This window comes from Artemia franciscana, chromosome 9, assembly GCF_032884065.1.
Source record: "Artemia franciscana chromosome 9, ASM3288406v1, whole genome shotgun sequence".
In the NCBI taxonomy this organism is placed as follows: Eukaryota; Metazoa; Arthropoda; class Branchiopoda; order Anostraca; family Artemiidae; genus Artemia; species Artemia franciscana.
This window is the reverse complement of record NC_088871.1, coordinates 50,401,301-50,415,651: the sequence shown is the minus strand read 5'-3', so window position 1 is coordinate 50,415,651 and position 14,351 is coordinate 50,401,301. Positions and strand designations below refer to the sequence as shown.

The 14,351-nt window shown below is 35.2% G+C and overlaps 1 protein-coding gene across 1 annotated transcript in view; it reads left to right on the top strand.

The window, feature by feature from the left end:
- The window catches only part of LOC136031519 (filamin-A-like), a gene marked incomplete in the record, with an annotated part of 349,909 nt that overhangs the window by 13,209 nt on the left and 322,349 nt on the right, over positions 1 to 14,351 (top strand). The window contains 1 exon segment of the mRNA XM_065711189.1: positions 7,108 to 7,569. Within this exon segment, the coding sequence (XP_065567261.1) occupies positions 7,179 to 7,569 (391 nt within the window).

Here is a 14,351-nt window from a genome sequence, read left to right as displayed (position 1 = left end):
TTTTTTTTTTACCGACAATCGACGAATTAATGGACAATAAGTGACAAAAAAAAACATAAATAAAATAATGCATATTGATGAACATGAAATGGATTTTCCAGTAGACACTACACCAGGTTAATTTGATTTTTGGGCTAAATTCATCATTTTATGTCAGAATGGTTGCTTTATGATAGTATGGTGAAAAAAAGGCCACAACGACGAGAAGGATAAAATCACATATTAATCATTATGAAACTTTTTTCTGGTACATTGAACATCAAATTTGCTTTCATTTTCGGGCTCAGCTCTTTATTTTACATCGGGATGGTACTTCATGTACAGAAAAACGAACATTTACCAACAGTTCATTTTATTTAGAAAAAACTGAAAAATTGACACAAAAAGCTAAAAAAACTAGTTTTCTGTAAACCTATAATGTGCAACTTTGGATGTGTTGTTAAGATTTTTTTCCTCTACAACTTGGTATTAAAATCATATCTGTTCCAATTTGTTTGGGGTTGACCCATATTTTCGGCAATTCCCTGTATTATTCGTCATTTGCGCTTTAATGAAAACGAATTATAGATAGATATAGATAGATAGTGTATTTCAAAAACCCGTGGGCCATATACACACAAAAATATAAATAAATAACAAACAACCAAGGAAATTAACAACAGTACGAACACGCACAAAAAAAAGAATTCAACTGAAAAAGTACCTAATCTAACTACAAAAGAAATTAATCATATAAAACTTTTTCTTCTTATTAAAGATTTATCTATATATACTCCCACTCGAAATATTGTGGTCGGGTTGCTATTTTGTAGAATACCCGGAAGCATCAAATTAATTCCATGCAAATAAATTTCCCGTAAATCCAAGAGCACCGGGCATTTCCGGAGAAAATGATCCAAGTCTTCATCATCAACTTTGCAAAGGGGACAAACATACCGCCTATCAGGACCAACTATCATTTTATTTTTGTCGAACGTTTTTTGCCTATTCTGGATTGGAAGACAATTTGCCCTAAGCTGAATCCAACGACGTAGAATCATAGCCGGTAAATTAAATTTAAAATAAACTTCCTCCCCAAAACTAGGTTTTGCCTGATTATAATGTTGCAGGGTTGTAGAATTAAAAACCAGCCCTTGCCAATGCTGAATTTCCTGAATCTCTAATATAAATCGTACCTGGCTTTAATTTGTTGGTACATCATGAGAGCAAAGACCATTATTCCATAAATAAGGCATTCCTACTTTTTCTAGTAATGATTTAATTTGGGATGGCCACGAGGTTTTTAAACCACATTTCAACATCTCTTCATATGCCACTCTTACTAGTCTATCTTCATTACTCTTAGTTAACTTCAACCAGAATCTAAGCATTAAAATATACCTACGTAGTTTTAAAGAAAACAGGCCCATATCACCTTTCAGAATCTGTGAATGAGTTGTCTGATGTAGACCAAACACTCTTTTATAATATTAAATAAAAAAAAAATAATTTTTTTAGCTGAAAGTAAGGAGCGATATTAAAACTTAAAACGAACAGAAATTACTCCGTATATGAAATGGGTTGTCCCCTCCGCAATCCATCGCTCTTTACGCTAAAGCTTTTAATTGTTTGAAAAAGTAAAATTGTGGCAAAGAGTCAAACTTCAGCGTAAAGAGCGAGGGATTGCGGAGGGGACAACCCATTTCATATACGGAGTAATTTCTGTTCGTTTTAAGTTTTAATATCGCTCCTTACTTTCAGCTAAAAAAATTATTGTTTTTTTATTTAATTTCTGAACGTTTTTGAATTAATTCATGTTTGGTTTTGGCTCTCCGCACATAAATTATTAAATGAAACTTGTATATTAATTCTCTTTTTGGCTAAATGGCTTTCTCTTAGTTTTGATCAGACGATTTTGAGAAATAAGGGGTGGAGAAGGAGGCCTAGTTGCCCTCCAATTTTTCGGTTACTTAAAAAGGCAACTAGAACTTTTAATTTTTAATGAACGTTTTTATTAGTAAAAAATACACGTAACTTAAGAATTAACTTACGTAACAAACTTTCATACCTTATATTTTTATTATGTATACGAGGGGGTTTGTACCCTCGTTAATACCTCGCTCTTTACACTAAATCGTAAGTTTTGTCCCAATTCTTTAAGAATGACCCCTGAATCAGAAAGGCCGTAGAATAAATAGTTGAAATTATTAAAAATACTTTAGCATAAAGAGCAAGGTATTTATCTCCTCCTAAATACCTCGCTCTTTATGCTAAAGTATTTTTAGAACCCCTCATATGCGTAATTATCTCTGTTCGTTTTAATTTTCAATGCTACTTCTTCCTTTCATTTGAAAAAACGTTTTCATGTTTATTTTTCATTGTTTTCTTATAGTAATGCTAGAGAACCCTGCGCCCTTTTCATTGAATTCTTCTTCCCCCATGACAGATTCCTCCAAGGAAAGATCCTCCAACATAGCCCCCTCTTCTCATCCCCACCCCCAAACAAAATAAAATCCCCCTGAAAACGTCTGTACACTTCCCAATAACCATTACTATATGTAAACACTGGTCAAAGTTTGTAACTTGCAGCCCCTCCCCCAGGGATTGTGGGGGAGTAAGTCATCCCCAAAGACATAGTTATTATGGTTTTCGACTATGTTGAACAAAATGGCTATCTCAAAATTTTGATCCGTTGACTTTGGGAAAAAAATGAGCGTGGGAGGGGGCCTAGATGCCCTCCAATTTTTTTGGCCACTTAAAAAGGGCACTAGAACTTTTCATTTCCGTTAGAATGAGCCCTCTTGCGACATTCTAGGACCACTTGGTCCATACGATGACCCCTGGGAAAAAAAAAAAAAAAAAAAAAAAAAAAAAAAAACACGCACCCGTGATTTGTCTTCTGGCAAAAAATACAAAATTCCACATTTTTGTAGATAGAAGCTTGAAACTTCTATAGTAGGGTTCTCTGATACGCTGAATCTGATGGTGTCATTTTCGTTAAGATCCTACGACTTTTAGGGGGTGTTTCTCCCTATTTTCTTAAATAAGGCAAATTTTCTCAGGCTCGTAACTTTTGATGGGTAAGACTAAACTTGATGAAACTTATATATTTAAAATCAGCATTAAAATGCGATTCTTTTGATGTAGCTATTGATATCAAAATTCAATTTTTTAGAGTTTTGGTTACTATTGAGCCGGGTCGCTCCTTACTACAGTTCGTTACCACGAACTGTTTGATACTGGAGCTAAAGAGACTCCAGTTGCTGCACCGTTTCTCCACCCCATATCTCTGCTCCATATTCTATCACGGATAGAATTTTTGTGTTAAATATTCTTTTATGCATTTTTAGGTTTTTGATCCCCATTATCGTCGGGTTTCGAAATATAGCTGACATGGCCACCCTACCTCGCTTAGTTATTTCATCAACATGACTCCTTAGGCTTCCATTTTCCGATAAGATAAAGCCTAAATATTTTATTCTTTTACTTATAAATAGTTCCTTGTTATTATTATAGATATTTTCTTTTGTGCTTACGGCATTGAAAATAAAAATAAAATTACAAGGGAATAAAATCTTGAACTGCTGAATTTTCAGCGATTAACGTCATTATATATCAAATATTCAGTTTAGTTTTTCTAGTACTTTCCAAGGACTGTTCAAGACGCAAATTGTTTTCCATTCCTTCCCAGGGCAAGGAGTTTACGTTCCTTCCCGGGGCAAGGAGTTTATATTCCTTCCCGGGGCAAGGAGTTTATATTCCTTCTCGGGGCAAGGAATGTAATCTATGCAAATTGTCCATTTGTTACTTGCAGAATTTATCATTAAGAAAGGGGAGAATGTTTGATCCTGGATGTGTTAAAAAAGACAAAGAGAATAGAGTCAAAATTTTGGGAAATGATGAGGTGTATCTTGAGTTAAATTGAAAGAAATTATGTATATCCAAGTTACCAGGAAGGCCCATCTGCAGTATCTTAGGAATAGCTACGGATTATTATCTTGAAACTTTCAGGGTCATTACATGTACTGCTGGTATTGTGCTTACAAATGAGACTGGTTGCGCAGCTGTGACGACTTCCAACTGCAACAACTTACAGCTAAAAAAAAAATCACTTTGATGTTTTGATACTTGGATTAAATTTTGATGTTGAAAAAAAAATTGATGTTAAAATTGGGAATGTTGAAAAACTTGACACTTTGACAATCAAAAACGAACAGACATTGATTGAAAAAAAGCACTTTCCGAATAAGAAGCTTTTTAAAGAATAGTAAAGAGCTTTATTAAACTTAAGACCAGCAGAAATAAAAACCTATGATAATCCAAACTCAGATGATAATCCCAAAACGATCAGAAATTACTATTCAACAATAAATGAAACCTAAAACGGACAAAAATTCAGTAAACAATCTTAGCAAGCAAACATACTACAGAACCTAATAAAAATTAATAAATAAATCTTAAAAGGAGTAAAACTTAAGTTGAATATTCAAATCAAACTTAAAACAAACAGAAATTACTACAGATACAAGTTTTTTACTGCCACCTTCCTTAAGTATAAGAATCTAAGACCAACTTCGTCGTTTGCGCTTAACTGAAAACGATTTGTATTATAATTATTTTCTTTTGCACTTACAGAATTGAAAATAAAAATAAAATTACAGGTGAAAAAATAATATTGGGCTGCAGAGCTTTCAGCGACTAGTATCATTATATGTCAAATATTCAGTTTAATTTTATTTGTCAAGCAGTTTGTCATAACAAAATGTAAGACGGCTGAATAGTAACCTAAACTCTAAAAGGATGAACTTTTGATACAAATAGATATATCAAAAGAATTGGCTTTTTATGCTAATTTCAAACATGTAAATTTTATTAAGGTTAGTCTTAACCCTCAAAGGTTACGAGCCTGAGAAAATTTGCCAGATTTTCGACAAAGAGGGGAAACACCCCTAAAAGTCAATTGATCTTAATGAAAATCACACCATTCAGCGTGTCATAGAAGCCCACCACATAGGTTTCAAGCTCTTGTCTTCAAAAATGCGAATTTCGTATTTTTTGCCGTAATACGGATGTGTGTTTTTATTGATTGTTGTTTTTCCAGGTGTGATCGCATCAACACAGTGGTCCTAGAATATCGGGAAAGGGCTCATTCGAACGGAAACTGTACGCTCTAGTGCGCTTCTTAAGTGACCAAAAAAATTTGAAGGCCACTAGCCCCCCTCCCCCACCCCTTTTTCCTAAAATCGTAATCAAGATTTTGAGATAACCATTTTCTTTATTATAGTTGAAAGGCCCAATAACTATCCCTTTGTTTAAAAAATGAGAATCCTCTCCACAGCCCCAGGTGAAGGGTTTTTAAGTTATAAAATTTGCCCATTGTTTGCACTTAGTATTTGTTATTGGGATGTATGCATACATTTTCGGGTTTGGGGGTGGGCTCAAATTTTCTGAGGGGATTTTTCCACGAGGGAATTTTCCATGGAGAGAGAAGTTTCTAGGGAGTGAACTTGTCAGGGGAAATTATACACTGGCGGAATTTGCTAGAATTCTTATAAAAAAATTATTTTTATATGTCTTGCTATCTCTTTTCAGTCTCAATTTTACGCGCGGAATTGTTAAACTAATTGCCCGGGAGATATTTCCACCGGGATTGAATTATCTAGAGGATATTTACTTGGGAAGGGGTTTTTCAATAGAGGGGGCCAAATTTCAAAGCATAATTTAAGAAACGATCAGAAATTTAATTTAAAAAATTAATTTTTTTTCAAGTGAAAGTATGGATTATTATTAAACCTTAAAGCCAACAGAAATTATTCCTTATATGAAAGGGGTTGCCCCCTCCTCAAAACCTCGTTCTTTCCGCTAAAGTTTTGAATTTTGTCCCAATTCATGGAGAATGACTCCTGAAACACAAGGGCTGTTTAATTAGAACAATAAGGCGCTTTTTTTAAGTACTAAAAACTCCAGCGCAAAGAGTGAGGTGTGTAGGAGGGGACACCCTCCTTCATATATGTAATAATTTCTGTCCCTTTTAAGTTTTAATGCTGCTCCTTACTTTCAGTTGAAAAAACTTGTTTAAAAAAAAATTATTTCTCACCAAGGACTGTCCAAGACACATATATTCAATAAAACGCAAATGAAGCAGCAGGTTTTAGACTTTTATAGTGGGCTTTATGCTTAAAATCCCCCCCCTTAATATGCAAAACTAAAGACTAAATTTTAAATTTCCCATGTATTTTACCAAGCGTCACTCATATTTCTACCCGAACACCCGTAAATTGAATCAACACTGACTAAATCAAGAAACAGGAAGGTACATGGGAAATTTATAATGATGTCTATATATTTCACATAGGGGGGGGAGGAGTAAAGTATGGTGAAAGTGCCTTAAAATATCTTAACTAGAGTTTTTCCGTATAGTACTAAATAAGAATAGTTTTCTTAGCGTTTCCTCTTCAATAGCCCAAATTCTAGCCTAGTACACGAATCAGTAAACTCTAACCCTCACCCAATTGTAAATATATATCCTGAATTAAGTGCTCAAATGAAATTTTCATACAAGACACTTTTCGTCAGATTGATTTGACGATAAACAAGGAAGCGAACGGCAATAAGCGTATAGAAAATTGCGTAAATACAAATTCTTAATATTCTTGAATTGTTCCCACATCTGGAATAAAGTCCAGCATATGTGTCCAATAGAAAATTTTCCTTTGTTGCGTTAAAAAATAGATTTCACTTACGCCCTTTAGCCTGGGAGGGGAGGAGAAATCGCCCTTAGATTTTATTAAAAATCTGGATGTAATTTTTTTTTGGTATTTTCATTGAAAAAAAAAAAAAATACCCACCCACCCCAGATCTTGAAAAGTACCTCTTGTTTACTGCATCAAAAACGAAAATGAAAACAAAATCCTCACCCCTTTAGCCTTTCCGTGGATTGGCGCCCGTCTCTTTAGCTAACTTTGTTATAGCCGACATCTAGAATGTTCTAGTAGCTTATTGGATATTAGTCATTAAAGGCGCATAAAAAGGGTGATTCATCATCACGTGGGTTGAATACCAACACATCCCACACTTACCCATTGAACCTAAAATGGCAATAGTGATAATTCTTTTTCTATTCAACAGGTTCTATACATCCTTAATTGGTATTACGTAGCGCGCACCTCACTATCTCCTTCGAGCTAAACGGCGACAAAATGGAGTCCAATCAGTCTTTCAATAACAGTGAAGAAGATAATACAGTAGTGTCGCAGTTCCCGCCACCACCACCGGAATTATTAGAAGAAGAGGACGAAATGGTGGCCGCTGAAAGAGAATTGGCTGAGGACGCCCAGTGGAAGAAAATTCAACAAAACACATTTACGAGATGGGTGAACGAGCATTTGAAAACGGTGAATAAGCATTGTGGTAACATTGAAACCGATTTGGCAGATGGTCTGAGATTACTTGCCCTGGTTGAGGTCCTTAGTGGAAAAAGAATTCCCCGCTATAATAAAAGGCCCATGATCATCTCTCAAAGAATTGAAAATGTCACCATTGCTCTTAGATTTTTAGAAAATGACGAAGGAATTAAACTGGTCAACATTGGTAAGTAGACTAGGCTAAGCTAGCAGAAAATATTGTTTGCCTTCGCTTTGTACCTGTGAGGTGTGGATATATGGAATGGGGCTCTTCTGAAGGAAACATTGTAGGACAAAAGAGTAGTACCATATAGCCTAGTATAATTCCTAATGGTATTAGTTATGTATTCCCACTATCCAGAAGAAAACAATACAGGCTGCAAATTTAAAACTTCGGTATAAGCCTAGAATTGGGGTTATTGAAAAGGAATAAGGTTAAGAAAACAATTCTTACTTATAATATGAAGAAAAATTTTAGTTAACACATTTTAAAGGTGCTTCCATTATACTTTACACCCAGCCCCTAATGTGCAAATAGATAGTCTAAATTAGGCTAACCGGAATTGTCCGCAAAAATTTTCCGGGGGAACTATCAGTGAGAATTGGATTGTCTGGGGGATATTTCCCTGGTGAGGGTGTATTTTACATGGCAGGAACTTTTTGTGGGGGGGATGAATTCCCCATGGAGGGGAGCTGAATTTTCCGGCATTAGGCTATTTAAGAAACGATCAGAAATTAAATAATAAAAACAAGTTTCTTTAAAGTGAACTTTAGGAGCACTATCAAAACTTAAAACGAACAGAAATTATTCCGTATATGAAAGGTGTCACCCCCTCCTCGATACTTCGATCTATGTGCTAAAATTCGACGTTCTGTCCCAAACCTGTTAGAACGACTTCTGAAACACGAGGGCCGTTTATATAGAACAATAAGAAGATTTTTTTTAAATGCTAACAAACTTCAACATAAAGAGGGAGTTATTGAGGAGGGGGTAACGCCCCCATATAGGTAACAGTTTCTGTTCATTTTAAGTTTTAATGTTGTCCCTTGCTTTCAGTTAAAAAACTTTATTTTTTTTATATAATATATTTAAAAACGTTTCAAAAGCAGTATATTTCGTGGGTGGACGAAATTTTTTGTAGATTTATCAAACGTAACAATTCTGCATTGCGAATAGCGTGATTTTTCAAATCTGATTGGACTTGGTGGATAAAGCAAGGATTTCATCATTTTTGATTCTTATTTTGGCGTACACCCTAGGGCTACCGTTGGAGTCACGACCGTTCCTTGATTTGGTGGTGCCCGCGGAAAAATAATTATGGTCCCCTCTGGACTCAGACATAAATAGAAAAGCCCCAGTTGCAGTGTTCCCCCTTCCAGCCTTGGCGCCCGGAGCAGCTTGCCTCGGTCCCTCTCCCCTTCTGAATGACCCTTATTTGTGCCATTAGGCGGAGGACGAATTGTCACCTACGCGACTATAAACTTCACAAAGAGCATAAAATTGGAAATTGCAAAGGGGCTACTCTTTTTTTCCTTCGGGAGAGCTCACCTCTACCGGTTTTACCGTGTAACTTGGTGCATTCAAGCTGGCCTCCCTAATTTCACACGCTGTTTAGGCTTTTAGGGGTTTTTGCAAATATTCAATTTGTACGATATTGTCAGTTTTAAATTAGGCTATTGGTAACCAATAGAATTTCTGGTAACCACTGTAAGGAACAAGATGTTTCTTAATGAGCTCAAAATGAAATTTGCAGAGGAAGTGCGTTCAGAAACAGTATAAAAAGGTGCATCCAGGAGTGTTCACATTCTACTTAACTAAATAATGAAAAAGAACCAGACACCTCATTCTTCATGCAGTATTGCCTAGTTTTTGGTTGGCTAACCGTGTCACAAGACTCCCCTTCCGTAATAGCTACGTGTGATGCAGTTAAAATGAAAGTGATTACAGAAATCTGTTAAACAGAATTACCCTGGTAAGAATGGAGCACGAATTTTCTTGTTAATCTTGCTAATTCAGAAGAGGATTTACAACAAGACTGCAGTATTTTTATAGAGTATACCTAGAATGGAATATCTAGAGGCCAAGACTCACAGAAAAACTTGTTTCAAGGAATTATTTCCTTTTACCGCATATTTTGTCAATTTTTTAGATTTAGATCCACCAGCCTTTTCTAAAATAGTGTCAGAGCTTTTATATAGGCCACTTCTTGTTGTTGTATGTTCAGGATTGTATTGTAAAATGCATTCTGAATCAGCTCTTTAAACTCACATTTTGAATAAAATTTCCGACTGAGGAGCAAAGGGGAAGTGGGTGCATCCAGGATTTTTTTTTTTATTGTAGCCTTCGCCAGAATTTGCTAAATTGTTCAACCGCAACTTCTGGGAAAAGTGACTTTTCCGAGTAAGGGAAATAAATTTGTTGGTGTTCTACTAAGCTTTGATCCAACAGATCTCCTGACCTCTTCATCCATCAGCAATTATCAATGCTGTGATCCTGTATAACCATCTTAACCTTTTTGATAGTCATGTCTAAACCACATATTGACTATCCACTTGCGTTAGGGGGGGGGGGTCATCATTATTATCTGAAGGGCTTTTCTCATGAAGAATTTGTACCCAAAGTAATAACTTTTTTCCTGGTTTTCATCGTTTTTGCCAGAAATTATCCTTTTAACCCCTCCCGAAGGATAGGACCTATGTGGGTAATCTTGTCTTATAGCCATCTCACTCAAGATCCTGTATCAAACAGTTCGTGGTAACGAACCGTAGTAAGGAGCGACCCGGCTCAATAGTAAACGAAACTCTAAAAAACGGAATTTCGATGCTAAAAGATATATCAAAAGAATCGTATTTTTATGCTAATTTTAAATATATAAGTTTCATCAAATTTAGTCTTTGTCATCAAAAGTTACGAGCCTGAGAAAATTTGCCTTATTTTGGAAAATAGGGGGAAACACCCCTTAAAAGTCATGGGGTCTTAGCGAAAATCACACCATCGCATTCAGCGTATCAGAGAGCCATACAGAAAGAATTTCAAGGTCCAATCTACAAAAATGTGGGATTTCGTATTTTTTTGCCAGAAGACAAATCACGGGTGCGTGTTTATTTGTTTCTTTGTCTGTTTTTTTTCCCAGGGGTCATTGTATCGACCAAGTGGTCCTAGAGTGTCGCAAGAGGGCTCATTCTAATGGAAATGAAAAGTTCTAGCGCCCTATTTAAGTGACCAAAAAATTGGAGGGCACCTAGGCCCCCTCCCGCGCTCATTTTTTCCCAAAGTCAACGGATCACAATTTTGAGATAGCCATTTGTTCCGCATAGTCGAAAACCATAATAACTATGTCTTTGGGGATGACATACTCCCCCCCACAGTTCCTGGGGGAGGGGCTGCAAGTTACAAACTTTGAACTGTGTTTACATATAGTAATGGTTACTGGGAAGTGTAAGGACGTTTTCAAGGGGAGTTTTTTGGTTTGGGAGGGAGAGTTGACGGGGGGAGGGGGTTACTTGGGAGGATCTTTCCATGGAAAAATATCTCATGGGGGAAGAGACTTTCAATGACGGGGGCGCATGATTTTTAGCATTATTTTAAAAAAACAAAGAAAAAATAAATATGAAAAGTTTTTTTCTACTGCAAGTGAGGAGCAGCATCAAAAGTTAATACGAGCAGAAATTATTGCGCATATGAGGGGTTTACCTCCTCGTAATACCTCGCTGTTTACACTAAAGTATTTTTATTAACTTCAACTATTTATTCTACGGCCTTTGTGATTCAAGGGTCATTCTTAAGGAATTGGGACGGAATTTAAGCTTTACTGTAAAGCGCAAGGTATCGACGAGGGGTGAACTCCCTCATATACGCAATAAAAACATACGAATATAGAAGTTCGTTACGTAAGTTAATTCGTAAACTACGTGTATTTTTTTACTAATGGAAATGTTCGTAAAAAAATTTAAAGTTCTAGCTGCCTTTTTAAGTAATCAAAAAATTGGAGGGCGACTAGGCTTCCTCCCTCTCTCTTTTTTTCTCAAAATCTTCTGATTAAAACTATGAGAAAGCCATTTATCCAAAAAGAAAAAAAAAATGCAAATTTCGTTTTAATTACTTACGCGCGGAGAGCCAAGATCAAAATATGCATTAATTAAAAAACGTTCAGAAATTAAATAAAAAAAACAAGTTTTTTTTTTAAATGAAAGTAAGGAGCGACATTAAAACTTAAAACGAACAGAAATTACTTCGTATATGAAAGGGGCTGCTTCCTCCTCAATGCCTCGCTCTTTACGCTAAAGTTTGACTCTTTCTCTTAACTCTGCTTTTTAAAACAGTAAAAAACTTTAGCGTAAAGAGCGGGGCATTGAAGAGGAAGCAGCCCCTTTCATATACGAAGTAATTTCTGTTCGTTTTTAGTTTTAATGTCGCTCCTTACTTTTATTTAAAAAAACTTGTTTTTTTTTTATTTAATCGCGAACATGATAACAACCGGTTTTTGTGGTCTTTATACCAGACAATATTAGCTTCGGCTCGGTGGGAAACTGCATTTCAGCTATACTTTAATTAAATATTTAGTTGGTATTTTGGTTAGGTTAGATGACTTTAGGCTACGTACTTGATATAATGCGTTCTGGGCGGCCTCCCTCCCATAATTCTTGGTTGTAGTTTTCATAATTTTGTCGATAAAGTATTATATTTTCATCATGTTTTGTTTTATTTTATTAGCATTAAACAAACTTCACTTACGACGGATTGAACTTGAGTGTGGTGGCTATACAATATTGTTTCATAGTTATTATTGTTTATTTATAGTCATTTATTGTTTTAAAAAGTAGAGTTGCGAGAAAGAGTCGAACTTTAGCGTAAAGAGCGAGGCTTTGAGGAGGGGACGATCCCTTTCATATACAGAATAATTTCTGTTCGTTTTAAGTTTGAATGTCGCACCTTACTTGCAGTTAAAAAAAACTTGTTTTTTATATATATATATATATTTAATTGTCAATATAAACCTTGATGTATCCTAAATTACGTAATATAACCCAAATGCTAATCCTTATTTGGAGGTTTCTCTCCTGTCTTTTTGGGCATTTGCAGAAATCGGGTTTCATTAATTTTTGACTTCTTTCTTCAACTGTTAGATGGTTGACGCCCTAGATCAGATGTGAAAAGTGGTTATTTAATTTCCAAAAATGGTATAGGAATACTTTTGTAATACCGGAAAAATTTGCATAACTATTTTGACCGCAGATCTTGTTGTAGAAAGTTTTGAAAATGGCAGTGAAAATGTGACACTGATGGACCTTTGCCAAAGAGTATAAGAGCGGAAACTGATGCAAGTGTTGACAAAAAATAAAGCAGTTTTTTTTCAAGTTTTGTAATCATTCTTCTGTCAGAAACTAAGATCAGACGCATACTACTCCGTTAATTTTACCAATTACACCGATTAAATAAATTTTTCATATTATTACCTTGAAAAAAAGGAAAGGCATCGATGTTTTTGTTTTTGTTGTTGTTGACAGTATCGCCAGTTTTCACTGTTATAAGTTACCCTACTTTTTGGATATATGCCTTAATGGGTTTTCGTTGTAAACCCATGCTCAGGGGATTTTCTTAACGTCGCTTGTTCTGTTGTATGGTGCGCAATTTGTTGGAACATGTGAAGCACCGGAACATGTGAAGCACCGGAACATGTTTCGGTGCTAAAATAATAGTGCTAAATAATCTTCAGTGCTAAATAATATTCTCACCGACGTTCCATTGTCAATGGTGCTGCTGCGTTTTAACGATGTCCTGCATTTGTGCTTGAAAAAACTTGAAGATGCTTCTACTTCTTTGAAAAATTTTTGGTAATTGTGTCTTTAGCCACCTCACTCAAGTTCTGTCGAGAAGTGAAGTTTGGTTAATACTAATGAAATAAGACAAAACATTATGAAATTATAATACTTTATCAACAAAATTATGAAAACTACAACAAAGAATTATGGAAGGGGGTCGGCCCAGACTGCATTATATTAACTACGTAACCTAAACTAAACTAACCTAACCAAAATACCAACTAAATATTTAATTAAAATATAGCTACAATGTAGTATCCCACCGAGCCGAACCTAATATTATCTGGTATAAAGATTATGAAAACCAGTTATTGCCTCATATTCGCGATACAAGTTCTTAAGTGTGGTGATTATAAGACAAAAGTACCAAATTTTATATCAAAGAATGAACTATACAAGAAGAACGTAGCTCGATCTAACTGACGAAAACATAATACAGGATAGCTGGTAGTTGTCACACGACTAAAAGTCACGTTTTTCCCAATCCAACTTAGACTAAAGAGAAAAATGGGGCCTGTCCCTAGAATAGGGCTGGGAGAGGTCATAAGACAGAGTGGGGGTAGGTCGTTGGTCTGATGAGTTTTAAGCAATATATTGCTTTTGATTAGTTTTTGTTTCTGCCTATGGAACTACTTAGTGATTCTCAACCCACTTTCAATCGTCTGGTTTAATTCATATTTTGCACAAATCGTGTGATAACTCAGTTTTTGAATCAGAAAAAATCTGACTAAAAAAGTTTCCTTTCTGAAATACGCACAATTTAAATTTTAAACTCAATGCTTGTTTTTACCACTTACTAATAAAACCTGAAAAAAAAAATGAAAATTCACTAATTACTTGATAAACAACACGATAAACTAAGTTGTCATTTTCAAGCGTAACTTGTCGAAATAAGATGTTACTTATACAAATAACTATTAGAAGTTGTTTCCTGTAGTTTTAGTTATTGAATAGTTTAGGTCCAAATAAATATTGAAAAATAAATATCTGATTTTTTCTGTAATTTTGGAGTTTTAAAGACTGAATTTAATACATATTTCTAATCCACAGACTGTCAACTCATTGATTCCAGGTTTTAAGCATAAGGTCGAATTGAAGGTTAATAAATTGATAAAATGCACGAAATTTCTTGATACATCTGGGTAT